Here is a 24360-nt window from a genome sequence, read left to right on the forward strand (position 1 = left end):
CCGCAAGCTACACCCCAGCAGGAAAGAAAGTGGGGCAACCTGGGCTGGCTTGGCAGAGCCCCGGAGGACGCCAGCTGCCGGGCACCCCGGGCGAGAGCGAGCGGCCGCGGCTCACCGCACCTGGAGGCGGCGGGCGCGCGCCCCCGCCGTGACGTCACCGCACCTGGCACCAGCTGCGGGAGCCCGGGCGGCGCGCGGGGGCCGCCGGGGGCGTGACCGGGATGCCCAGACCACTCTCGCGAGACTTCGCCCCAGCCGGGTCCCGAGTCGCTCCCCACCGGCCGGCGGGTTCCACCGTCGAGCGTGGCGCGCTCGGCCTCGGAGGGAGCGGGTGCTGGGCGGGCCGCCCGTGCGAGACCCCGCCGGCGGCCTCGGCGGCGAGCGGAAGCGGCCCGGGAAGGTGGCGGCGTGCCCGGAGTGCGCAGGCGCGGACGCCGAGCGCCCGCACCCCCGCCCTCCGGGGCCGCGGCTGAGGAGCGAGCCGAGCGCGCCGCGGGCGGATGGAGGCGCCTCCCCGCCGCTCCTGAGCCGGTGCACCGAAGGGGCCGCGCTCTCCCCGCCAGCGCCGCAGCATGGGTAAGCACCGCCGGCCTCTGGGCTCCTCGCACGCGGGTCGGTCCTTTGGGAGGCAGTGGGGCTCGAACCCGTGACCGGCAGCCCCGCGCCCTCCGGGAGCCTTCGGCTTCGATGGGGGAGGGCGATCGCGAACTTGACAAAGTGGCGCTTGGCAGCTCCGCTTCTCCGAGGCTTGGTACGGACTGGGTTTAAAATACAAACAAACAGCAAACAGACACACAAACAAACCCGCTCACACCCCCACACCCGCCGTGCACACTCAGACATTTTGTCATAGACGATTCGAAGCACAGAAAATGCTTGTGTTTGCGATCGGCTGGGCTCGGCAGTGATTTGTGCCTGCTCTCTCCTTCCCCCTTTTCGTGGGTTGTGAAGTCGTTTTCCTGGTACTCGCCGTCTCCCTTGTCAGGTGTGCTGGCACTTAGCAGCGCATCGGCTGTCCCCTGAGGACTGGGTTGGGGTTCGGTGTTCTAGGATTCCCGGCTTGAACCTCTGGAGGAGCAGTTTCCTGTTTGGAAGGAGACTTCCTTCTTGGAGGGGAGAAAAAGTGCTGGGCCACAAGGTTGTTTTCTGTTGCGTTCTTCAGGTTTTTCGTTCGGAGTTCGAGAAGGCGAGAGTGGGTTGCAGAGTCCTTTTAAAAAAGGAGTTTTGGTTAAGTGGTGTTAACAGTTCTTTTGATAACAAAGTTGCTTCTTGGCGAGGCGCTAACTCCCTCAAATGTTTACAAATTAAAAATAGTGTAAAAGAATAGATTCCCCCCCTTAAAAAAAAAAAACAAAAAAACAAAAAACTAAACTTAGGCAGCTGCAAGGCAAGAGTGCTCAGTAAGTTGTAAAACCCGAATTTGGTTTTGTGGTATAAATCAGAAAGACATTATCACGTTCTCAGTTGAGTGTTGATGCAGCTTCAACCATTACTGAATTAAAAATTCATGAAACTAACGGATGATTTAGAAGCCGGATAAAAACAGCAGTTCTGCTGATGTGGCGCCCTGTGCCCACACTTTGTTTCGTGGGAGACGAATTTAGCTGGTGTTTACAGACACTGCCTATTCTGTTTTCTTAGAGTTTCTAATTTTATACTCCCCCGGCTCCCCCTCGCCTTTGTGTACCTTTTCCACACCAAGGGTTCCTCACCTCAGGAGTCGAACATTTCGCTGTTAGGGACTTTCAAATGAATTCCTTTCCACTTGATTAGTTGAGTTTACGGGGTAATTGCAGGCTTACTCTAAGCATCAAAAGCTAGCTTAACTGATTTGAATGAAAAGCTGAAATTAGGTATACAGTTCTTATCTGTCTTAAGTCAGGATGCAGAACGTAATTAAACGTCTTTTGATGGTCTTGAGTCACCATTTTGTGACTTTTGAGTTGCTGTGAGCCGTTTTAACTACCCTGGATCTTGTATAGACTGTTGGGCCAGGTGCTAAGCAGCAAACTTATTTCTTGCAGTCATTTTGAGTACTTTTTCTCCTATTTGTCTTTAGATGGGCTTGAAACTGGTTAGTGTCTACTTTCATCTTCCCCTTTCTCACTTTCTTTAACCGTGAAAATCACTTAAATTTGTGATCCTCATAGAGGAAGATTAGTAGGCCCCTACTTCAGTGTAAGGTCTTCTCTCTTTTTTTTTCCAAGATAGGTTTTTACAGTGAAGTTCTGGCCATCCTGGAAGGCACTTTGTAGACCAGTCTGCCCATGAATTTAGAGAGATTCACCTGCCTCTGCCTCCCAACTGCTGGGATTAAAGGCGTGGGCCACTAGCTAAGGTCTTAAGAAGTAAATGAAAAGTATTTTGCATTTTAATACCTGTATTTATTGGCCACAAGCCCTTTCTTTGGTCTATTTAGAGTTGCTTGAGTATCTTGGGAAAGTTCAGTGTTTAGCATACTAAACAAGATGTGCTTTGAAGGTCTGGGTGTTTGTGGTTACTTTTTGGAAAGTACTTGTGAAACATTTGCAGATGAATGTGTACTTAACATTATTGGTTGTGTTAACAATAAAATTCTCAAGCTCATGTAAGAGAGTTTCCTCTCATATATACTTTGTTGACTTTGTTACCTACCATTGTTCTTTTTCTTGCATTTTTAAGACAAGATCACACCGTTTCCTTCTGTGCCCCTGCTGGCTTTGAATTCAGAGTGATCCTCCTGCCTCAGCCTCTTGGCTGCTGGGATTACAGGCTTTAGTTGTCACTTTGTCTTCAGTTCTTATAACTCATGTTGCAGCTCTGGATGGCTGAGCTCTTAATGCTCTCTCAAAAGACTCTAATTTAGTTCTCAGCCTTCATATTGGGTGGCTTACAATTACCTCTAGCATCCAAGGGATCTCATACCCTCATCTAGTTTCTGAGGACACCTACACACACACACACACACACACACACACACACACACACAAATTTTAAAAAAGATGTAGCCAAAAATACTTAAATGTTTTATCTAATTTGTCAATAAAAGTAAATCTTGCTTTTTTTTGTTGTTTTTGAGATGAATGTGGATACTTATAAGGTGAAAGTTCCTACACTTAGGGACAAACCTGGCTAGTTATGAGTTTCTGTAGTCTAGACTTGTACTACTTTGGAAGTAGGAGCAGGAGTTGAAGAATTCAGGGCCAGCTTTCTTTAGGAAGCACATTCAGGGCTTTCCTGGGCTACATGAAACTATCTAAAAAGGGGGGAAAAATAAAGGCTGTGGACAGGGACCTCCTGAGATCATACCTACAAGCTTTGCAACGTAGAAAGTTAATTAGTTTCTCTCTGCTTCAATGTATTGATCTATAAGTTGGTGAGAAGTGCCAATCTCAGGTAATTAGACGAATGAGCTAACAATGCTTAGGATATATTGTATTTTAAAAAGATTTCTGCAGTTCTACTAATTTGTGAGTGAATTTTTGATCATTACTGAAAGCAAAATAGTGTCTTTCAAGGACCAGTAAGATGATTTTGTGTTACCACAGAAAGTGATTTTTCTGTAGAGTTTAACTTGCAAAAGTTGTATACATTGTTTTTCAATATTAGATATACTGTGAGAAAGTATTATTCATTTAAAATGTATGCTTGGGAAAAACTTAAGAATTTATACTGCTAGAGATATATTTAAGTTTTATATTGCGTTCATGTTTTTAGTTTCTACATCAATTGTTAGGGAAAAATGCCTGTCAAACTTTTAAGGTATCTGTGTGAAAGAATGAGGAAAGACATCAGAGAATTAAGAAAGGCAATACTTTTAAAAAAAAGGATTGATTTATTTATGTATCTTAGGCATTTGGGTGTTTTGTTTGAATGTACACATACATAACAGAAGAGGGCATTGGATCCCATGTCACTACGGTTATAGACCTGTTGTGAGCCACCATGTGGGTGCTGGGATTTGAATTCAGGACATCTGATAGAGCAGCCAGTACCCTTCCCTTAACCACTGGTTCATCTTTTCAGCCCTCAATACTTTTTTCTCTTCTGAAATACAGATATGCATTTTTGGAGTGAAGTTAGACAAAATGGCAATGTACATATGTACATATGTATATATACATTTTTGAAATATATATATATATATTTGAAGTTTATTTTTGAAAAGGTAACCACCTGGCACATGTACTTCTGTAATGAGTAATTTCTTTAAGTAGATATTTCTTTAAGTAGTAATTTCTTGTAAGTAGATATCTTGGGATTTACCAAGCAGTTTCAGAGCATGAAAAAGAAAAATTTTCTTTCACGGATGAATCACAACAGTTTAATTCTACTCCTTAATTAGAATACATTGTGTTGATGATCAGATTTGATTTTTAAAAACATTTTAAAGTTTGAAAACCTTTAATTCTGTAAAATTGATATCCACTGTATAGGTTTAGCTCAATTAAATAGCCAGGCAGGAAGTCTTTCTAGGTGAGGTAGGGAGCAGAACATAAATTTGGTGGAGGTTCGCATGTGCCTACAGTCAGCAGGTGAGCCATTTATGTGTGGCAGAATGTAATGTGTAGAGACATAGGTGGAGCAGGTCAGATTGGTGTGGGAGTGAGGTGGTGCTTAATGGCTGGTACTAGGTAGAAGTTCAGACTGGCATCCTTGGGGAAATGAGAGGAAATGGGGTTTGGCAGGAGAACTCAAAGATCTCAGGGAAATGAATGAAGTAAGACAAGGTCCAGTATTTTTCTGAGATAAATACAGAGTAGGTTTTTTCTTTGTTTCTTTTATTCCTTCCTTTTTTCCTTTCCCCTTCCTTCCTTCCTTCCTTCCTTCCTTCCTTCCTTTCCCCTTCCTTCCTTCCTTTTTTTTTTCTTTTTCTTTCTTTCTTTTATTGAGCAGGAACCTGATTACTGACTGAGATTGTTTTAGATGAGTCCAGAAGTACATCTGATAAGATGCTGGAGCCTCTGCTGTGGATCTTAAACTGCATGTGTTGTATAGTCAACAGTGGTGGTTTAATGTGTGAGTGTAGTGATCATGAATAGCTTTGAGTTTTAAAGTGATCCTCTACTGATCAAAGTGTTTGAGAGTATTCTTTGGTCCCAGTCTAGCATTGTCTTAATTGGTCTTAGTGATTTGACAGCCATGCTTTCCACCCCCTATCTACCTCCCTTTGGAGACTGGGTCCTATATGTTTCCTAGGATGACCTCAAACTTCTGGACTCTAGGTGTCTGAATGTGCCATATACCGCATCGGGTATATTTTAAGTTATGCAAGATAATTCAGTGTCCAGGTAATTTGTGTTCCAAGGGAGTGACTGGACCAGTTTAATCACTTGGGATTTCAAGTATAAAAGTACTCTGAAGTTTCATTACAGTAACACACAGTTACCACTAACTTACAAGAAAGGTGTGGGGGAAGGAAATGTATTCAGCATTAAAGCACTCTCCTAGTTTTGGTGGACTGGGAATTTGTTTACTCATAAGAGAAAGATATTAAAACAAAGTCATATCAAGGAAAGGAGCTGCTGTTGAAAGATTAGTTAAGAAGTATTGTTTTCTTAAACAAACAAACAAACAGCATACATCATAATCCTGGATTCTGATGCTAATGTTCCTGTCTCTTCCTGTTGTTCTAATGTTATAAACCTGTTGTATGGCTTGTTGGTGTTGTGCTAGAAATAGAATGTGACATTAGGAATGAAACAAGGTAGGCTTCGTTAGAAAGCCAGACCAGGGAAGGTGGTGCTTTAAGGGCATAAGGACGTGTTCTAGTGTAAGAAATGTTAAAATGTGATGAGAAACAGAAGGACTAGTGAGAGGTTTTGAATTTGAAGGAAGTAGCATTCATCTCACTAGTTTGATCACTGATGAAGTACTTGACAGGTGTGATTTTTTCTGATGCTGTGGTAAAAATACCTGAGATAATCAACTTAAAAGGAGAAAAGGTTTATTTTAGCTCACAATACCAAATTTCAGTTTATGGCTTACAGTCTCTTGACTGTTGCTTTAGGACTGGTAACATTGTTGTGGGAGCATGTAGTGCAAGAAGTCTGTTGTCTTCACGACTGTGATTATTATTATTATGGTCGATTTGACACAGCTTAGGGCCATCTGGGAAGAGAAAAACCTCAGTCGAGAAATGCCTTCATCACATTGCTTATAATCAAGCCAGCGGTGCATTTTCTTGATTAATGATTACTATGAGAGGGTTTAGCCCACTGTGGGCAGTACCAACCCTTGGTGGGTGGTTCTCTGTTGTATAGAAAAAGAACCTGAGCAAGACAAAGAGAACAAGACTGTAAGCAGTGTTCTTTCATGGCCTCTGCTTCAGTGTCTGTCTCTAGGTTCCTGCCTTGAGTTCCTGTCCCGACTTTCTTTCGTGGTGGATTGTGGTCAGTAAGTGTAAGCCAAGGAAACCCATTTTAATCAAGTGCTTATCACAACAATAGAAACCTAAGACAGTAATAGTTGGGAAGCATGAAAGAGAGACAGGAAGAGGTTGTGATCTTAAAGGACACACATTTAACAACCTAACTTCCTTCTTATATGTTCTACCTCCTGAAGTTTTCATCACTTAATTAGAGTCATGGTGGGGAACTAGGCCTTCTTTGGGACATTCAAGATCCAGACTATATCAGCAGTAACCAAGATACTTGTTTAATCTTCTCTGGCATCGAGTCTTCTGAATGAAGCAAGCTTTCACTTAAGTTGATCCCTTTGAGGTACTCTTTAGTTGAAATATTAAGGGTGTTTTATGGATATTACTGACCAATTAGTACACAATATAGAAGAGGCTAGAAATATTCTCAGCCTGTAGACTGATTGTGAGTTATAAGAGTGTCATACTCATGACTACTGTAATTAAGTGCCAAAACATTTTACATTTTAAGTATAGAAGTTCATATATTTGTAATTTTGAGTTTGGATAGTTGTAATTATTATTATTATTATTATTGTTGTTATTAATGAAGTATTTATAGTGCCCCCCCCCATCCTACATGCTAGGAGTTGAACCCAGGACTTCATCACATGCTAAGAAAGTGCTTTGCCACTGTGGTCATTCAGATACTTTCCATGTACCCAGGATTTCTCATCCTGTTGAAACAACTTTCAGTTTATTTAAAATTTGTTTTCTTAGCTGGTATGGTGGCCCACATCTGTACTCCCAGCACTTGGGAGGTGAAGAAGTTGAGTTCATAGTCATCCTTCTTTGGTTGCATAATATGTACAAGGCCGATTGGGAATACATCATACCAAAGAAAAACGAAAGACTGAAGGCTAGGGAGATGGTTTAGTTCGTAAAGTGCTTTCGGAGCAAACACATCACTTGAGGTTTTTTTTTTTTTTTTGTTTGTTTGTTTGTTTTTTAATGCAAAAACACACCAGTGCACTTGTAACACCAACACTGGTGAAGCATCCTGTGCCTAGCAGAATTGATGCATAAGTTCCAGATTCACTGAAAGACCTTGTCATAGAAGGTAAGGTAGAGGATCTGAAGGCCCAGCAAAGGTGGTTGTCACCAAGCCCGATGACCCAAGTTCAGTCCCAGGACCCACATGGTGGAAGGGGAGAACCAACTTGCTAAGTTGTCTTCTGACTTCCACAGGCATACTGGAACCCTAATCTTCACCCCATCTCTACATTAATTAAATGTAAGCCAGGTGTGCTAGCATGCACCTTTAGACCCCAGAGGCAGGCAGATCTCTGAGGCCAGCCTGTTGACAGAGTTGAGTACCAGGACAGCCAGAGCTACCAGAGAAACCTTGTCTCTAAAAACAACCCTACCCCAAATAAATGTAACAACAATAACAAAAAAGAGATTAAGGGCAAATGGGGAAGACCATTGGCGTTGGTCTCTGCATTCATATGCATGAACATACACAAACACACTGCCAAAAATGTACTCTTAAGATCAAAGTTTTGCACTAAGCACTAATTAAAATTCCTTCTCTGCTGTAGGAGATTGAATTCTGATGAGTATTTTGCCTTGCTGATTAGTGTGTGTATTTACTTGTGCATCCACCATATAAAATGAGAATCCCTTTTTACTCAAATACTAATTAAGCTCCTCTCTTCCCTCTTTTTTCCTTTGAGATGGTCTCATCATGTAAACCTGCCTTGCCTGGAACTCTGTACATAGACCATGCTGGTGTTGAACTCTCAAGAGACCTGCTTGTCTCAAAGTGCTGGGCTTATAGGCTTGCACAATCGTGTCTGCCTAAGCCATTCTTGTTTTGTTTTAATTTTTAAATTTTTCTTAAGGAAATCATGAAATTTGCAGGTAAATGGTGGGACCTGGAAAGGATCATCCTGAGTGAGCTGTCCCAGAAGCAGAAAAACACACAAGGTATATACTCACTCATATAGACATGTAATATAGGATAAACCTACTAAAATCTGTACATCTAAAGAAACTAATCAAGAGAGAGGACCCTGATTAAAATGCTTAATCCCCATCCCGAAAGGCAAAGAGGATGGACATCAGAAGAAGAAGAAAACAGGAAACAAGCTAGGAACCTGCCACAAAGGGCCTCTGAAAGGCTCTGCCCTGAAGACTATCAAAGCAGACACTAAGACTTATGGCCAACTGTTGGGCAGTGTGCATGGAATCTTATGTAAGAAGTGGGAAATAGTAAGATCTGGAGAGGACAGGGACTCCACAAGGAGAGCAACAGAACCAGAAAATTTGAACACAGGGGTCTTCCCAGAGACTCATACTCCAACCAAGTACCATGCATGGAAATAATCTAGAACCCCTGCACAGATGTAGTCCATGGCAGTTCAGTGTCCAAGTGGGTTCCATAGTAATGGGAAGAGGGACTGCCTCTGACATAATCTGATTGGCCTGCTCTTTGATCACCTCCTCCTGAGGGGGGAGCAGCCTTACCAGGCCACAGAAGATGACAGTGCAGCCACTCCTGATGAGATCTGATAGACTAAGATCAGAAGGAAGGAGAGGAGGACCTCCCCTATCAGTGTCGGACTTGGGGAGGGAGGGTAGGATTAGGAGGGGAGGAGGGAGGGGTTTATGGGGAGATACAAAGTGAATAAAGTGTAATTAATTAAAAAAAAGCTGCTATGGAAAAAATTTTTTTTCTTACTTTTCATCATTTGTACATCTGTTGGGGCTGTAAACCAATAATCAGTTATTTTCCATGATGGTCCCCATCTGCTGAAAAGAGCAGCTTTGATTAGGGTCTAGAGCCTCACTTATTGGGCAGAGATGGCTGGTGAGTTTAGTGTGCAGTTTTAAAACATGAAGCTTGTAGGTTTGTTGTGAACCTAGTAGAATATATGAAAATATTTCAGAAATATTTTGTCAAATATTTAACTGGGGTTGATTTATTATACTTAAGCATATTTTCTTATGAAATTTGAATGTAGTCTTCATAATTATTCTGTTTTCTATAAAACAGTTCTGGCAAGCATATGACACAATGGTATGTTAGAGCAGGTTTAAATTTTCCATTGTCATCTCCTATTCTTGTGAGAAATTTTTATATGACCTCAGATATATACATATATAAAATGGGCATAGAAATTGTCTTAGTTAGGGTTACTATTTCTGGGGTGACACACCATGACCAAAAGCAAGTTGGGGAGGAAAAGGTTCATTTGAAGGAAGTCAGGACAGGAACTCAAAACAGGGCAGGAACCTGGAGTCAGGAGCTGATGCAGAGGCCATGGAAGAGTACTGCTTCTTGGCTCAGTACCCAGGGGTGGCCCTACCCATTGTGGGCTGGGCCCTCCCACATCAGTCACTAATTAAGAAAATTCTTACAAGTGTGCCAGTAGCCTGATCTTATGGAGGCGTTTTCTCAGTTGGGGTTTCCTCCTCTTAGATGACTCTAGCTTGTGTCAAGTTGACATAAACCGGCCAGAACATAAATCATGGATTAATAATAATAAGTCAAAAGAAACTTACTTTAAAACAGTTTTTTGGGTCAGGTGTGGTAGCACATGTTTGTAGTTACAGCTTTTGGGAGGCAGAGACAAGTGGAGTCTGGTCTACAAGAGAGTTCTAGGACCACATAACAGACCTGTTTCAGAACACACAGCTTCACCCCCTCACAAAACCCCCAAAAGTTCTTTGGTATGCCTACAGTTTATTAAAGATGAAAGCAAGGACATTCTTGCCTGCAGAGAGACTTGCCTATATAGGCAGTTGGGGCTATATGAGACTGGAAAAAAAGTGGACAAAATATTCAGCAGGTAGAATGTGGTGTCTTGTGATCGGTGTTAACATTTAGTGATATTTCTTTTTTGGGTTCATTTTAAAGCTCTTGTTTAATTCCCACAAGTCTATTCCTTGAATTCCCGATTCTCCTGCCTTCCACTCCTGAGGACTGGGATTACAGGCATTCAATAGCTTAGCTGTTTTACTTATGCAAAGTGAAGGATTGGAACTTTGTAGCAATTAAGCTACATCGTTCAGCCCTTTATTCACCATTTTTTAATTCTTCTGTTTGCAGTGACATAGACAAAGGTGTCAAATCACATTTGATGAGTTTAACCAAACCATTTGCTGCTGGGATTATAGTACAAAACCGACCATGTGTGTATGGGGTGAGGGAGGGTGTGGGAGAGAGGTAGGGTGGTGATCCTGGGAGGAGTGAACAAAAGAAAACAAACAAACTAAACAAACAAGGGATGTAGAAACTTACTATTTCAATTTGCTTTTCCTAGTATGATTTTTATGTGTTATTTTGGGAGAAGGAATTGATTATATGCATATGACTATTTCTTTGCTTAGAGTTGTAACAATAAGTGATAATTTTTTAAAGTAATAAGTAATTTTTTAAGTTTTCAGGTTGGTTTTTGGGTATATCACCAATTGATCTGTAACATCAGAAGAAATAGAATACTATGAAAAAGTTACTGATGAGAACTTCTGAGAAATATGAGTATGCACACCTTTACATACTCTTTGAAATGGAAAGAGGAGGGTGTTATAGTGTGAGTATGAACTGTCCCCATGGATCACGTTTGGTTTGCTTGACATGAGCTGGTGGAGCTTGTTGAAACTCTAGGAAGTGGGCTTGGTTAGAGGACGTGGGTCACTGGGGTGAGTTCCTTGTCTTCCCGTCTGTATCCGTGTCCTATGATGCAAGCGGCCTGGCCATATGCTATGTCTTCTCTACTGATGCTAACTGAATCTTCTGAAACCATGAAAAAAAAAGTTTTTGCTTTCTAGGTGGCTTCCGAATGTGTTTAAATAATAGCAGTAGTAAAATAGCCAGTACATAGGGTAGGTTCTATGTGCAGTTGTTGGGCATCTTAAGGATGATTAGAGCTGGTGACACAGCTTAGTTGATAGAGTGCTTGCCTGTTATGCAAACCCTGGGTTCAATCCATAGCACTAAAGAAGCCACACCAATCATGCCTAGAATCCCAACATTTGTCTTGTGCTTGGAACCCCAATACTGGGTTGTAGAGGCTCACTTGAAATAAGGGGGACCAGGTCTATAAATAAATAAATAAATTCTAGAATAAATAATAATAAACAATACTATAAGGTATTCATAGTGTATCATGCTTTTAATTCCAGCATTCAGATTGTTGCGAGTTTGAGGACAGCCAGGGTTACATAGTTTCAGGACAGTCTGAGCTTCAGTGTGTGGTGTGCTGTTTCATACACACACACACACACACACACACACACACACACACACACACCTGTTGAAAACATGTAAGAAATGCTGCTTTAATCACTTCTGTGTTTAACAATTGATAACTTAATAAAGGGGCTTTAGGAATTATACCACGATTTAATTAATTCTCACGTGGATCTAGTATCTAACTTTAATAAAACATAGTAACATTAAACATTTGTGTTTTATAATGTTAAGGGAGAAGTATTTAGGCCTAAATATTTAGTCTTTAGTTTAAGGCTTGATTTTACTTGGTTTGGACTTGGAAACTGTTTAATGATTGTTCAAAGTTGGTTCAAACTCTAGTGTCTTATCTCCCTGTTTGTCTTTGAGTTCTTTAAATACTTAGAATATACATCTTTTGATTCTTTCAGTTACAGTCCGCTGTTACTGGAATATCAAGGCAGTGGTAAAGGTGATGGAGGATAGTATTCTATGATCATAAAATTAAATTTCAGTCTTTCAGTGGAGCTGTGCCTTAAGATGGAATCTACATTTTGTTGTTCTTTGAACTGTAGCAAACTGTAGAGTGATGAGATGTAAGGTGGGGTATCCTGTATTCTTCTCCCTCTTTCTGTATTACATTCATCGTGTGTGTGTGTGTGTGTGTGTGTGTGTGTGTGTGTATGTGTGTGTGTGCGCATATGGGCACCTGAATATATATGCATGTCTGTGAATTCCTGGACTGTGGGTTTTAAGGATTGAACTGAGGTCATTAGATTTGGCAGCAAGTGCAACATTCTGAATGCCCTCTTAACAACTGTCAAGTACTCTTAACCCACAGCCATTTCTCTAGCCCAGCATCTATTCTTCCTTCCCGCAATATTTGGCATCATTTTCATATATATATATATATATATATATATATATATGTATGTATGTATATATATGCACACACGGACACACATATATATGTATATGTATTTGTGATTACTACTTTTTCTTTTTCTTTGAGACGGGGTTTCTCTGTATAGCCCTGGCTGTTCTGGAACTTGCTTTGTGGAGCAGGCTAGCCTCAGTCTCGGAGATCCACCTGCCTCTGCCTCCTGAGCGCTGGGATTAAAGGAGTGCGCCACCACCTGGTTACTGCACTCATTTTCACAAAAGCCTGATGTCAGTTATAATATTGTTCTCTGGAACCCCTGTCTTTGTTACTTTGCTGTTGCTTGAACCTCAGTTCTGTTTCTCTCTCTTTTTGCCTTCTTCCTTCTCTCCTAGAGACTTTGATATAGTGTGCTTTGATCCTTACTTCTCATTCCAAGAATTCTTCCCAGATCCAGTCTTACCCCTGACTCCTCCCAACATTGTGGCCTTTAAAAAAAAGTCCCACTGACTTCCTGTCTGTGCTGCCTATTTATTTGTGGGTGTGGGGCATCCACTAGAGATTGCTCAAGCCACCCCTTTAAAGAAAACTGACCCTTCCTCCTTCAGAAGCCGTCAACTGTAATTAGCTCCTCATTAAGGGTGGGTACATTTGTACATACGTACATATGCATATATGTAACCACTTTTGCTTTTCTTTCCATTTTGCATCTATGACTCTTTAAGAAAAATAAGATTTTTGTTAGGGTGGTAAACTTCCGTATTGTGTTCTGTGTCTACAAGAGAGCTTCTGTGGGTCTGATTTCTCTTTTCTTTTTTCCTCTTTCTTTCTTTCTTTCTTTCTTTCTTTCTTTCTTTCTTTCTTTCTTCCTTTCTTTTCTTTCTTTCTTTCCTTCTTTCTTTCTTTCTTTTTTTTCAATCTTCTATAGAAAAATTTCTTGATTATAGAGAGTTTGATTTGTGGTTATTTTCTGAACATTTAAAGTATTAAGATGTGGTCTTTGGCTTTTTTATTTTGTGTCCCTAAGAAGTTACCATCAGTTTTAAGTATAGCTTCTTTAGAAAACATTTCTTTTCAAAGATATTTTTTCCCGTTAACTTCTTGCAATTTTACTATATTCAGCTTGCATATATTTTTGTTTGTTTGTTGCATTTGAACTTGCTTGGATTTCCTGAGTATCTATTTTTAAGTTTATCAGTTTATTGAATTCAGGTATTAGGGTGCTGGGACTTGAACTCAGGTCCTCTGCAAAAGCAGCCAGTGCTTTTAACTGCAGAGCCATCTCTTCAGCCATGTATTTTTAATATTTCTTTTTTTTTGTAAATTTTCTTATTTTTTACTATAGCTGTTTCCAGTGTGCTTTTAATACTCATCAAATTCCTACTTTTGATGATTATTTCTCAGTTCTGGATTGTCATAAGGATTGATTCTTGTTAAAGTGTGCTGTCTCACTGCCTATGTGTTTTAGTTCTTTAAGCTTTTTCCTGGCTTTTTCAGTTCTGGTGGCTCTCTTACCATAGTGAAATGTCTTTAGCTCTAGCAGAAATCCTGTCTGAGACTCATATCAAGCTAAATTAAAAAATGACCTCATGTAACCAATCTAGGTGGGCTTGGTTAGGCAGCCTGATAAACTACTCAGATTCTTGTCTTGCTTCTGGTTTTCCTTATCTTAGTAGTCTGGAGCAGTTTTGGGTGTCAGTTCTTGTTGCATTTATTTTAGATGAGATTTCACTATATAGTCCAGGCTGGCCTCAAGGTCATGCTCCTCTTGCCTCAGTGTCCTGAGAGGTAGATTTATAGGCATGTATCACCATGCCTAGTCCTTGTGTTTTGAGGATATGTATGTTTGGGTTTGAACTACAACCTCCTGCATAATAACCAGGCGCTATAGCTGAGCTGTACTCTTAGCCTTGTGGTTTTGCTTTTAAAGTCAGAAGAGAAGGGAAATCAGAATCCTGAGTGTGATTAGGAGGAATTAGAATGATTATGAGTGAATTATCTTTACGCTTTTGCCTCTTAGCATCAGCTTTGGGTATTTCAGCTCTAATCAGTTTGTCTTTAAACAAGATTTTCCAGATGACTTGGTTGTGCTTAGTGCTTGAGAAGTACGATCTCGACTAGTCAGGATCTAACCTGGAGAAGCTTGAGTTGTAAAAGTACACGGTTTCAGAATATCTGAACAAAATTAAGACTGTGTGAGAAATGGGAGGGATGTGGTGGTTGTTGATTTAAAGTGCACTTTTTTTGCTTTATTTGTTTATTTTGGTTGAAAAGATTTTGTTTTTTTTCTTATCATTGTAGGTGAAGAAAAGATAATGGGGTATATAGCCAGCTAGGCTGCCATCTTGTGTAGAGAATCTGTTCTGCTCTTAAAAACTGAACTTTATAAAATGTACCTGTACTCTGTCCGTGATCAGAAATCCTGTAGAGAATGCAGTCGTTTTTTTCAGTATGCCATTGTTCTCTAAGGTTTTTGACACAGGTTAATAGTTTCAAAACATTGTCTCAGGAGAGCAAATGAGTTTGGTTCCCAGTACTGATATCCAGCAGCTCACAATCACATGCTCTCCTGTCCCAGAGGAGCCATCCGAAAAGACACTCGTGCTTCTGCGTGTATCCTCTTCTTACCACAGAGGTAGAAAAGAATTTTGGAAATGTTACATAGTTACCTGTTTCTGAGGTTTTAGAGCCTGGCCCCTGAGTTGGTTGGGTCCTCCTTGAGGCTGCAGGGAAGAAGTTCATCAGCTTGGGTTCTTACCAGGGGTTCTTCTGTGGATGGGTTATTTCCAAACTCATGTGATTGTTGCTATCATTCAGGTCCTTTGCTTTATTTTAGTGAGAACCGTAGCCAAAAGGTTTCCCTCCACATCTTGCTTGTGGCCCACCCTAGCCAGCATATTAGCATCGTGGTTTGTGTCTTCAGAGCCAATAAGTAAGAAGCAACATGGCCATTACCGTGTTATTTTATTCCACATAGCCTATCAGCTTCATTATATTCTGTTGGTTGCAAGTTGGTCATAGGGCACACTCAAGAAGGAATTTTATAAAGATGGGAATACAAGGATGTTTTTATTTGGGAGGTGTTGGGGACCATTTCACACAAAGCTGAACTATAAGAATGCAATATGTGATGAATGTGAACTATATTTCTTTCGAGGATCTCACTTAACCCATGTACTGTGTTCTATATTTAGATGATCACGGTCTTTGCTGATGTGATATTTAAAACCATAGAGACAAGCCTTATATCTCTGTGGTGTTAGTTGCTGCTACTCAGATTCTGTAGCTGAAAGCTTGTTAATAGGGTTTATAGTAATTTTGTGAATTAGATTTTAGACACTTATTTTCTCCTTTTTTAGTTGACTATATTGTGGAGTATGACTATGATGCTGTACATGATGATGAATTAACTATCCGAGTTGGGGAAATCATCAGAAATGTGAAAAAACTACAGGAAGAAGGATGGCTAGAAGGAGAACTAAATGGGAGAAGAGGGATGTTCCCTGACAATTTTGTTAAGGTAAGTATTTTCAGTTTAATTTCTTGCTTTTGTTTCACAGAATTAAATATTATGTCAATAAATAAATATGTTTGTTTAAAATGAAAATACTTTGGAACTTTTTTACATTCAGAAAAATACAGGTCCATATATAACAGATTTTATTATTGATAGGTAGCCTGCTGTACAATAATGCTGTGTGGATGTAGGTGTGCGTTTGTGCTTGTTTATGCTTACATGCATTATTTACCTGCCTGTCTTTACTTTTTTTAAACCATAGATAATAGTTTTCATTTGGGTCACCTTTGGAGCTGGTGTGTTATAATTGCCCCACAAGGCTTCCATTGTATTTTATTGCTTTTCTTTCCATCCTCCCTCCCCTACCCAGCTTTCTTCCCTACCTTTGTTTTTATTCTTCTTTTGAGACAAGGTCTGTCTATATAGTTCCGACTGCCCTGAAACTTGATATGCACGAGGCTAGCCTTGTACTCACAGATATTTTCCTTGTCTCTTCCTCCAGAGTGCTGGGGTTAAAGGGTAATACCACCATGCCCAGCTCTTGTTGCTTTTCCTACCATCCTGAGAATGTATTAGACCATATTTTTTGAGTTAAAGAGATTAGCGACTGCTATACATCTGTTAGTTTAAGGGATAGTGTTCAAGATACTTAAGTTTATTACAGATAATAGAAAATTATAAATGTTTACAGAAGAAAAAAGAACACTACGTATTTATGTATCATTGATAATAGTTTTGGCTTTTATATGTTTTAGTGATTATGACCCTTGGGAAGGCTAGAGTGTGTCATTTTTTTTTTCCAACTTGCACCGTAGTATTTTGTAGAATGCTTTCACAGAATGCATGCTTAGTTAGTATTTGTTTTTTGAATAATTTGGATTTATTTTAGTTATAGTTTCATCTCCAAATATAAACAGTTCTGTTAATTGATTTTAGAGAAGGTGAAATAACTGTACTTAATCTAACTACATTTTATTCCTTCTCAATCAATTAATTGAGAAAAGCTGTAGATGAATTTTTGAGAAAAGATCAGTTTTTAAAAATTACTATTTAAAAAAAATGAATTATCTCACACAACAACAACAAATAAATCTGCCAGGTGTGGTGGTGTGCACTTTTAATCCTGGTACTCATAGAAGACAGAAGATGTGTAGATCCCCTGGAACTGGAGTTAGAGATGGTTGTGAGCTGCCATGTGGATGCTGAGAATAGAACCCAGGTCCTCTGCATGTGCAGCCAATGCTCCTAATCAATGAGTCATCTCATTTCTTCAGCCCACCCCACTTTTTGCTTTGATTTTTGTTTTGTTATTTATTTATTTATTTATTTATTTTTTGAGTAACATTTTACTAACTTTGTATCCCAGCTGTGTCCTACTCCCTCATTCTCTCCCCATCCCACCCTCCCTCCCTCATCTCCTCCCTGCCCCTTTCCAAGTCCACTGATGGGGGGGACCTCCTCCCCTTTCATGTGATCCTGTGTTTTCAGGTATCTTCAGGACCAGCTGCAAAGTCCTCCTCTGTGGCCTAGCAGGACTGCTCCTCCCTTGGGTGGAAGGGGGGAGGTCAAAGAGCCAGCCATGGAGTTCATGTCAGAAATAGTCCCTGTTCCCCTTACTAGGGAACCCACTTTTTAATCACAGATCTCCACTAGATAGCCTAGGTTGATCTTAAACTCATAGCAATTTGCCTGTCTCAGTCCATGAAGTGCTAGGGCTGCATATGAGCCAGTATGCCTGGCCTAACGGATATCTTAGTTGTTTTCATACTTTGAAACAGTCTCCCTGTGCTCAATTTACTTGGCTAAAGACGTAAGTAGTACAGTTCTTGAGTTGTATAGTAACAAATGTTTGTTTGCTAAGACACTGTTAAAATTATTTGAAAGTAGTGGTACTGTTTGGGTTTCCACTAGCAATGAATGTAACTTCCTGTTGCTTTACATCCTTTACTCATTCATGGTTTTGTCAGTGCTTTGTATTTTGGCCATTCTGATAGTGTGTTGAAACATCTCAGTATATAATTTATAATTCTTTAAAGGTATGCATTGAACATCTTTTCATATGCATATTTACCACTTATATCTCTTCTTTAGTGAGATGTTGATTTATACTTTTCATGCGTTTTAAATTTTCACTTTTTTTTTGTTGTTGTTACCGTTGACCAGCTTTAAAGATTTCTTTATTTTAAGTAGTAGTTGTTCATCAGATACATCTTTGCAAATATTTTCTTTTTTTCTTCCTGTGTTTCCACCCCTATTGCCTATTTTGTGTGTGTGTGTGTGTGTGTGTGTGAAAGATGCACAGAATATGTTAGAGGATATAGCATACAAGGAAGGGGTAAGCGTGGACAGTGATTCAAGAAACCATTGCAGCAATGTACACTTTCAAGGAGAAAGTATGGATAGTGGCCAAAGAGACCATCTACCCCTCTATATTTTAGGCAGGCTTTATACCATTTCTTTTTTTGTTGTTTTGTTTTTGTTGTTTGTTTGTTTGTTTTCGAGATAGGGTTTCTTTGTGTAGCCCTGGCTGTCCTAGACTCTGTGAATCATGCTGGCCTCAAACTCACAGAGATCCATGTGCCTCTGCATCCTGAGTGCTGGATTAAAGGCATATACCACTGTGCTTGGCTGCTTTATATATACCACTTCTGGTTTTTGTAGCAGACAGTTTTCCTGAAGAGTATTTTCTTGTTCAATTGATCGACAATTGACAGGCCCCATTTGGACATTCCTCCCCCCCCCCCCCCCCGAAATGGGGTTTTACTATGTAACCCTGGCTGGTCTTGAAATCACAGATTTCTCTGCTTCTGTCTACTTCTATTTCTAGGACATAAAGGGATGCCATGATGCCTGGCTCTATTGACTTTTTTTGTATTTGAGACCAGGTCCCACTTTGTAGCTCTGGCTGACCTGAAACTCACTGTGTAGATCAGGCTGGTCTTGAACTCACAGAGATCCACCTTCTGAGTATCGAAGTGGATTGACAAAAGAGAGGATGATGGTGTGTCTTATTTGTTACTAAATAGCCTTCACTGAGATAATAATCTCAGTACTTAGTTTTAAGTTTTAGTTATCTATTAATTATCTTTGTACAGTTCAGAATGTTCATATTTTCACCAAGGGCCACTGATGTTTCAGATCCCATTCATATGACTAGTAATTAGAGTACTGCAGTTTGAGTTCTTGGTTTTATAGGCTGCTGATTATGAGGGAGTGGTCCATCCTCAGTGACAGCTAAACCTGTTAATATCTAATATCTACAGTCTTCCCTCAAGTGGTCAGACCAGGCTAGTGAAATGGCTTGGTGATTAAAAGTGGTTTTTGCAGAAGCTTGATAACCTGAATTTGATCCTTGAATTCATGTAAAAAAGATGGATTAGGTAAGAGGATTACTGCATATTCTAGGCTAGGTTGGCTGCATGCTAAGTCCAGGTTAGTCTAAGCTACATTAAAAAAAAAGAAAGAAATGCAGAAATGCATTTAAGAATGTAACTTGAATAAAATACACTTAATTTTCTTTTTTTTTTAACCAATTTTCTCCTTTATAGGAAATTAAACGAGAGACAGAACCCAAGGATGAAAATTTGCCCATCAAACGGGAAAGACATGGAAATGTAGCGAGTCTTGTACAGCGAATCAGCACTTATGGACTTCCAGCTGGAGGAATTCAGCCCCATCCACAAACCAAACCTATTAAGAAGAGTATGTAAACAGTTGCTTTCCTACTTAGTTATGTCAAAATAGGATATATATGACTGCTCATGAATTCAGAACGATTACAGCCAACTACATAACTCTGTTAGTCAGTTTTTATGCTTAGTTATGTTGAGTCACTAACCCTGATAATCCAGCATATGGCTGGTAGCCATATATAGGATTATAAATGAAGATCTTAACGTTTGTATCTTATTGCCTCTCAGTGGTTAACACATTGATTGCATTTAATAGTACTTATTAAGATGTTGAGGTATTTGCTAGTCTGAAATGTCTAATGGTTTGTTCTTTTTTCCTTTTCTTTTGAAAAAGGATCTTGCTTTGTAGCTTATATTTGGCCACAGATGTGATTTTCCTGCTCTGGCAAGTTCTTTATCTGTAAATAGTTAGGAAAAAAAATTGACACGGAAAGAGCACCATACTTTATATAAAAAAGTATTAATTCTGGGTATTGGTGTTGAATGCAGAGGTCAGAGGATAACACTGTGACATTGGTTCTCTCCCAGTTTTATATGGGCTGCAGGGATTGAGCCCAGGGTGCCAGGCTTGAGCAGCAGCGCTATTACTCACTGAATTATCTCCCCAACCCTACATAGTTTATGTTTAGTTTTGAGATTGTAGTTTACAAGTTGCAGCATTTCTCCCTTTCCTTTTTTTCCCTTCAAATCCTCCTATATACTCCTCCCTGATTGTTTCAAATTCATGGCCCTCTTTTTTCCTTAATTATTACTCCATGCATGTATATGTTTGTTTATTTTTTTATTTTTATGTGTTTGTTTATTTTTGTATATTTTATTATTGTTTATTTTAGGATATGTACACATTCTAAACATAACCTGTGGAGTTCACATAATGCTACTTGTATGTATGTTTTCAGGGCTGACTGCTTGGTACTAGACAACCAGTTTGTATGCTCCTCCCTGGGGATGACCACCTCTCCTGTCCCTGTCATTACTTACTTGCCTGTAGTTATTTGTGTGGGGTTGAGGCCTCAGGGGCTTTTCCCTGTTCAGTTTGGCATGCTTATTGGCACCGTCCTTGTACACCTCATGTTTAGGTGGTCATATTGGTGAGACTTAATGGGTATAGGTTCTGATATTACTAAGAGACACAGTCTCACAGCAAATTTCTGATCCTTTGGCTCTTAAAATCTTTTTGCCTTCTATTCTGCAATATTTCCTGAGCCATTGGTTCTGGAGTATTTTAACATGAACCCATTGGGACTGGGCTTCACTACTCATCCTTTTGCTTGGTTGTGGTTTTCTGTAATGGTCTCTTTTTGTTGCAAAGAAATTTCCATGATGAGGGGTGAAGACTACCTTAGAATTTTAAATAAGTTTTATTGGGAGATGATCATACATAATGATACAGGTTTGTGTTTACAATTCCAACTATGAGGGGAAGAAGAGACTGAGGCAGCAGGATGGTAAGTTCAGGGGCAGTCAGTTGGGATTTGGGAAGCATGAAATAAAATTGACAGTGAGTATATGAAAATTGTGGTTGGCAAGGCAGCTTGGTGGGTAAAGTTACTTGCCACCAAGCTTAAATTGAGAACTCAGATGCTTATAGTTAGTGAAATGCTCATATATTAAAGATCTGTTTTCTCAGCCTAGCAGAAAAATGCTATATTGGAGCTTGTTAGAAATGTGCATTATTATATTAAATCTTAAAATATTAGAAGTTCTACAGAAAATATTGTAGCTGAGCAGTGAAAAACAGGGACTTACAATGTTTTCCTAATGTTTAAAGAATATAGAACCAATAAGAAAGATATTTAAATAGTGCTTTGCCAGGAAAGTAAAAATAGCATAGCTACCCTTTGGTCTGCCCCAATATCTAGTGTGGAGTAGGAGAAAAGCAGCTCTGCACTCCCTCTCCAGTTCTGTCCTCTTCCCTTAGCTAACATACACTGACTTACAGGAAGGCAGTGCTTGTCTAAAAAGGGAAATGGAAACATCTATCTGGAGATCTAGCTCAACTTGATTTTTAAAGAAGAAGCCAACTTGATCTTTTTAACTTAAGAGGCGGACTGTCCAAAATCACTTTCAAAATTTTTATTACATTTGCTCACTTACATGTGTAGAGTACAGAAGAGTTGGTTCCTTCCTTCCACTATGCCATTTTCGGGGATCAAACTCTGGTTTTCAGGCTTGATGGCAAGTATCTTTACGTGCTGAGCCATCTTGCTGGCCCTCAGCATCACTTTCAAAGAAGAAGGCAAGAGATTAAATCGGCCTAGTATGGGAAAGAGTAGGGAATTTATATCTACTGCCCAAAGCCCTTAACAGCCTACATTGAGAGTGAAAATGTTGAGATAAGAGTCTAATCCATTTTTTTTCTAGTCCTATCTTGAGCAAATCTATATGCTTCTATTTTTCTCTTGTTATTTGTGACCAGATGATCTATGCATTGATGATAGTGGGGTGTGGAAATTGTATTATATCAACCTATTTCATTAGATGCCCTTGGGTATTTATTGTTTGTTTGTTTGTTTTTAATTTTGGACAGGATCTTAAGTATTTTGGTCTAACTTTGAACTTGATTCTGTGGTCATGCACCATACCTACCACATACCTGTCTGGCCTCAGGGTGTCCGTTAATAAATCTACCGTTATTAGTCCAATAGGATTGTCCTTAAATGTGACCTGCCATTTTTCTCTTGTGGGTTTTAAGTCTTTCTTGTGTTATCCTTTTGACAGGTTGTATACAACGCATTTTAGAGAGTATCAGTTCTGGCTGTTGGGGGTTATGTATCAATTCTGTTCCTGGTTATGTATGCCTTTCCCCAAATTAGGGAAACTTTTTGCTCTTTTACTTGGTCTGCCTTGCCCTTACCCTTTTTAAAACATCAAGTATGTTGGTGACGTGCATGTTTCATTTTGTTTGTTTGTTTCTGTTTTCTCGGGTTTTTAATTTGCAGGGGTTTGACGGCAGGGTTTTTCTGTGTAGACTTGGCTGCCCTGGACTTGCTTTGTAGGCCAGGATGGCCTGGAACTTCCAGAGATCTGCCTGCCTTTGTCTCCTGGAGTGCTGGGATTATAGGCATGTGCCACCATGCCTAACTCATTTGATATTTTAATGATATCCTCCAAATCATGTTCTTTTCATTCTTATTTTTTATACTTTTTTTTTTTACCCAAATGTATTACTCTAAAAATTAGATCTTCAAGCTCTGATATTTTTTTCTCTTGCTTACTTAAGTCTGCTGATGTGGTTTATAAATGAATTCTGTTTGATTTACTGAGTCTTCATTTCCTGGACTTCCTATTTCTTCTTTTTCGAAATCTGTTTCTTTGATGAACTTCTCATTCATATGTTGCCTTGTTTTTTGAAAGTTTGCTTCACCATTCCATCTATATTTCTTTGGATATCATTAAACTTAACAAATTCTTTGATATTAATTCTCTATCAGGAATTTTATTTTGTTTAATACATTTTGAATCTGTTGTTGCAGAAATTTGGTTTTTTATTTTTCGAATGCTAAGTTACATTGTCTTATGTTTTTGATTTGTATGTTTCTACTGAGATTTGCATGTCTGGTAAAATGAGTAGCTCCTCTACTTCAGTGAAGATAAGTCTTGGTGGGGGGTGATAGTTTGTTATGCAGAATTGAGTTTATTTCTATCTGGTTATATAATGTTGCTACTCTTTCTGTTCCTTAGAGTTTCTTTGGGTTTGATTGCTGAGGTTGGGCAAAGCCACATGTTTAGTGTTAGAGTTGGAGAGACCCACTTCTGCTGGTGACACAGGAGAAGAGATCCTGTAGCAGTCCATGCTTTGTTAGTGGAATACATCCCTTGTGGTAACTCCTGCTTACAATGGGAGAGGTAGTCTACTGGTAATGGGGGTTTCCTGAGGCAGTGTTTATACTGGCTCTGTACAATGGCAGAAGTTGCAGTGATACGGCTTGAAACTTCCCCAGCACTCCTGTGCCGGTTGAGAAAACAGTCTTGGAGCTCCTTTTCTTCATCTTGTTAGGGACAGGAACTTCCTGTGTGGAGCTGAGAGCTGTCTGCTTGCAAATAATTACACCCTCTTCTCAGGTGGTGGCCTCCCTAATCATTTGATTTTTGTGGCTAAAACCTTGCACTCTACTCTGTGTTCCTTATTCCAGATTCTCACAGTATAGCTTTATTACTGGATTTATATCAGTGTCTTTCCTCTAGGTCAAGTCTGACTCCTCGAAACTTGGCTGTCCAGATTCAGACAATCATCTGTGGTCAAGAATTCCCCAACATCCTGGGGAATTACTGGGAGATGAAATCTTTTGTCTAAAGCCAGACTAGTGGGTAGATTTCAGATTCTCTTTAGGATGTAAGCTTCCAGGGTTGTGATACTTCCAAGTAGGTAGGAATGTCATTGTCTGTGCTGGTAGTTTTCTGATTCTCTTTCACCTTTATCCCAGCAGAGCAGAAAAGGTCACACATTGCGGACCTAGGGACATGAGTGTTGGGATATTTTTCTCTCTTGCTGTGCAGCTGTGGACTTTAGAAGGCTTTTGTTTTTCTGTGGTTGAATGCCAGTTTGTCATCTCAACATGCAGCTGTACATCTGTTACCTGTTGCCAGCCTGCTTCCTCCTTCCTTTCCTGTGTCCCTGCTCCCTCGTGTGTGTGTGTGTGTGTGTGTGTGTGTGTGTGTGTGTGTGTGAGGGATCAAGTCAGTGCTGGGTGCTTT

General features: G+C 39.9%; 1 protein-coding gene across 1 annotated transcript in view; it reads left to right on the forward strand.

Annotated features, from left to right (window-relative positions):
* Window positions 1-441: 441 nt before the first annotated feature.
* The window catches only part of Cd2ap (CD2 associated protein), a 66393-nt gene continuing 42474 nt past the window's right edge, over window positions 442-24360 (forward strand). The window contains exons 1-3 of the mRNA XM_021650413.2: window positions 442-576; window positions 15813-15973; window positions 19519-19672. Of these exons, the coding sequence (XP_021506088.1) occupies window positions 573-576; window positions 15813-15973; window positions 19519-19672 (319 nt within the window). The 5' untranslated portion in view covers window positions 442-572. The remainder of the gene's footprint in view (window positions 577-15812; window positions 15974-19518; window positions 19673-24360) is intronic.

This window comes from Meriones unguiculatus, chromosome 16, assembly GCF_030254825.1.
Source record: "Meriones unguiculatus strain TT.TT164.6M chromosome 16, Bangor_MerUng_6.1, whole genome shotgun sequence".
Classification (NCBI taxonomy): domain Eukaryota; kingdom Metazoa; phylum Chordata; class Mammalia; order Rodentia; family Muridae; genus Meriones; species Meriones unguiculatus.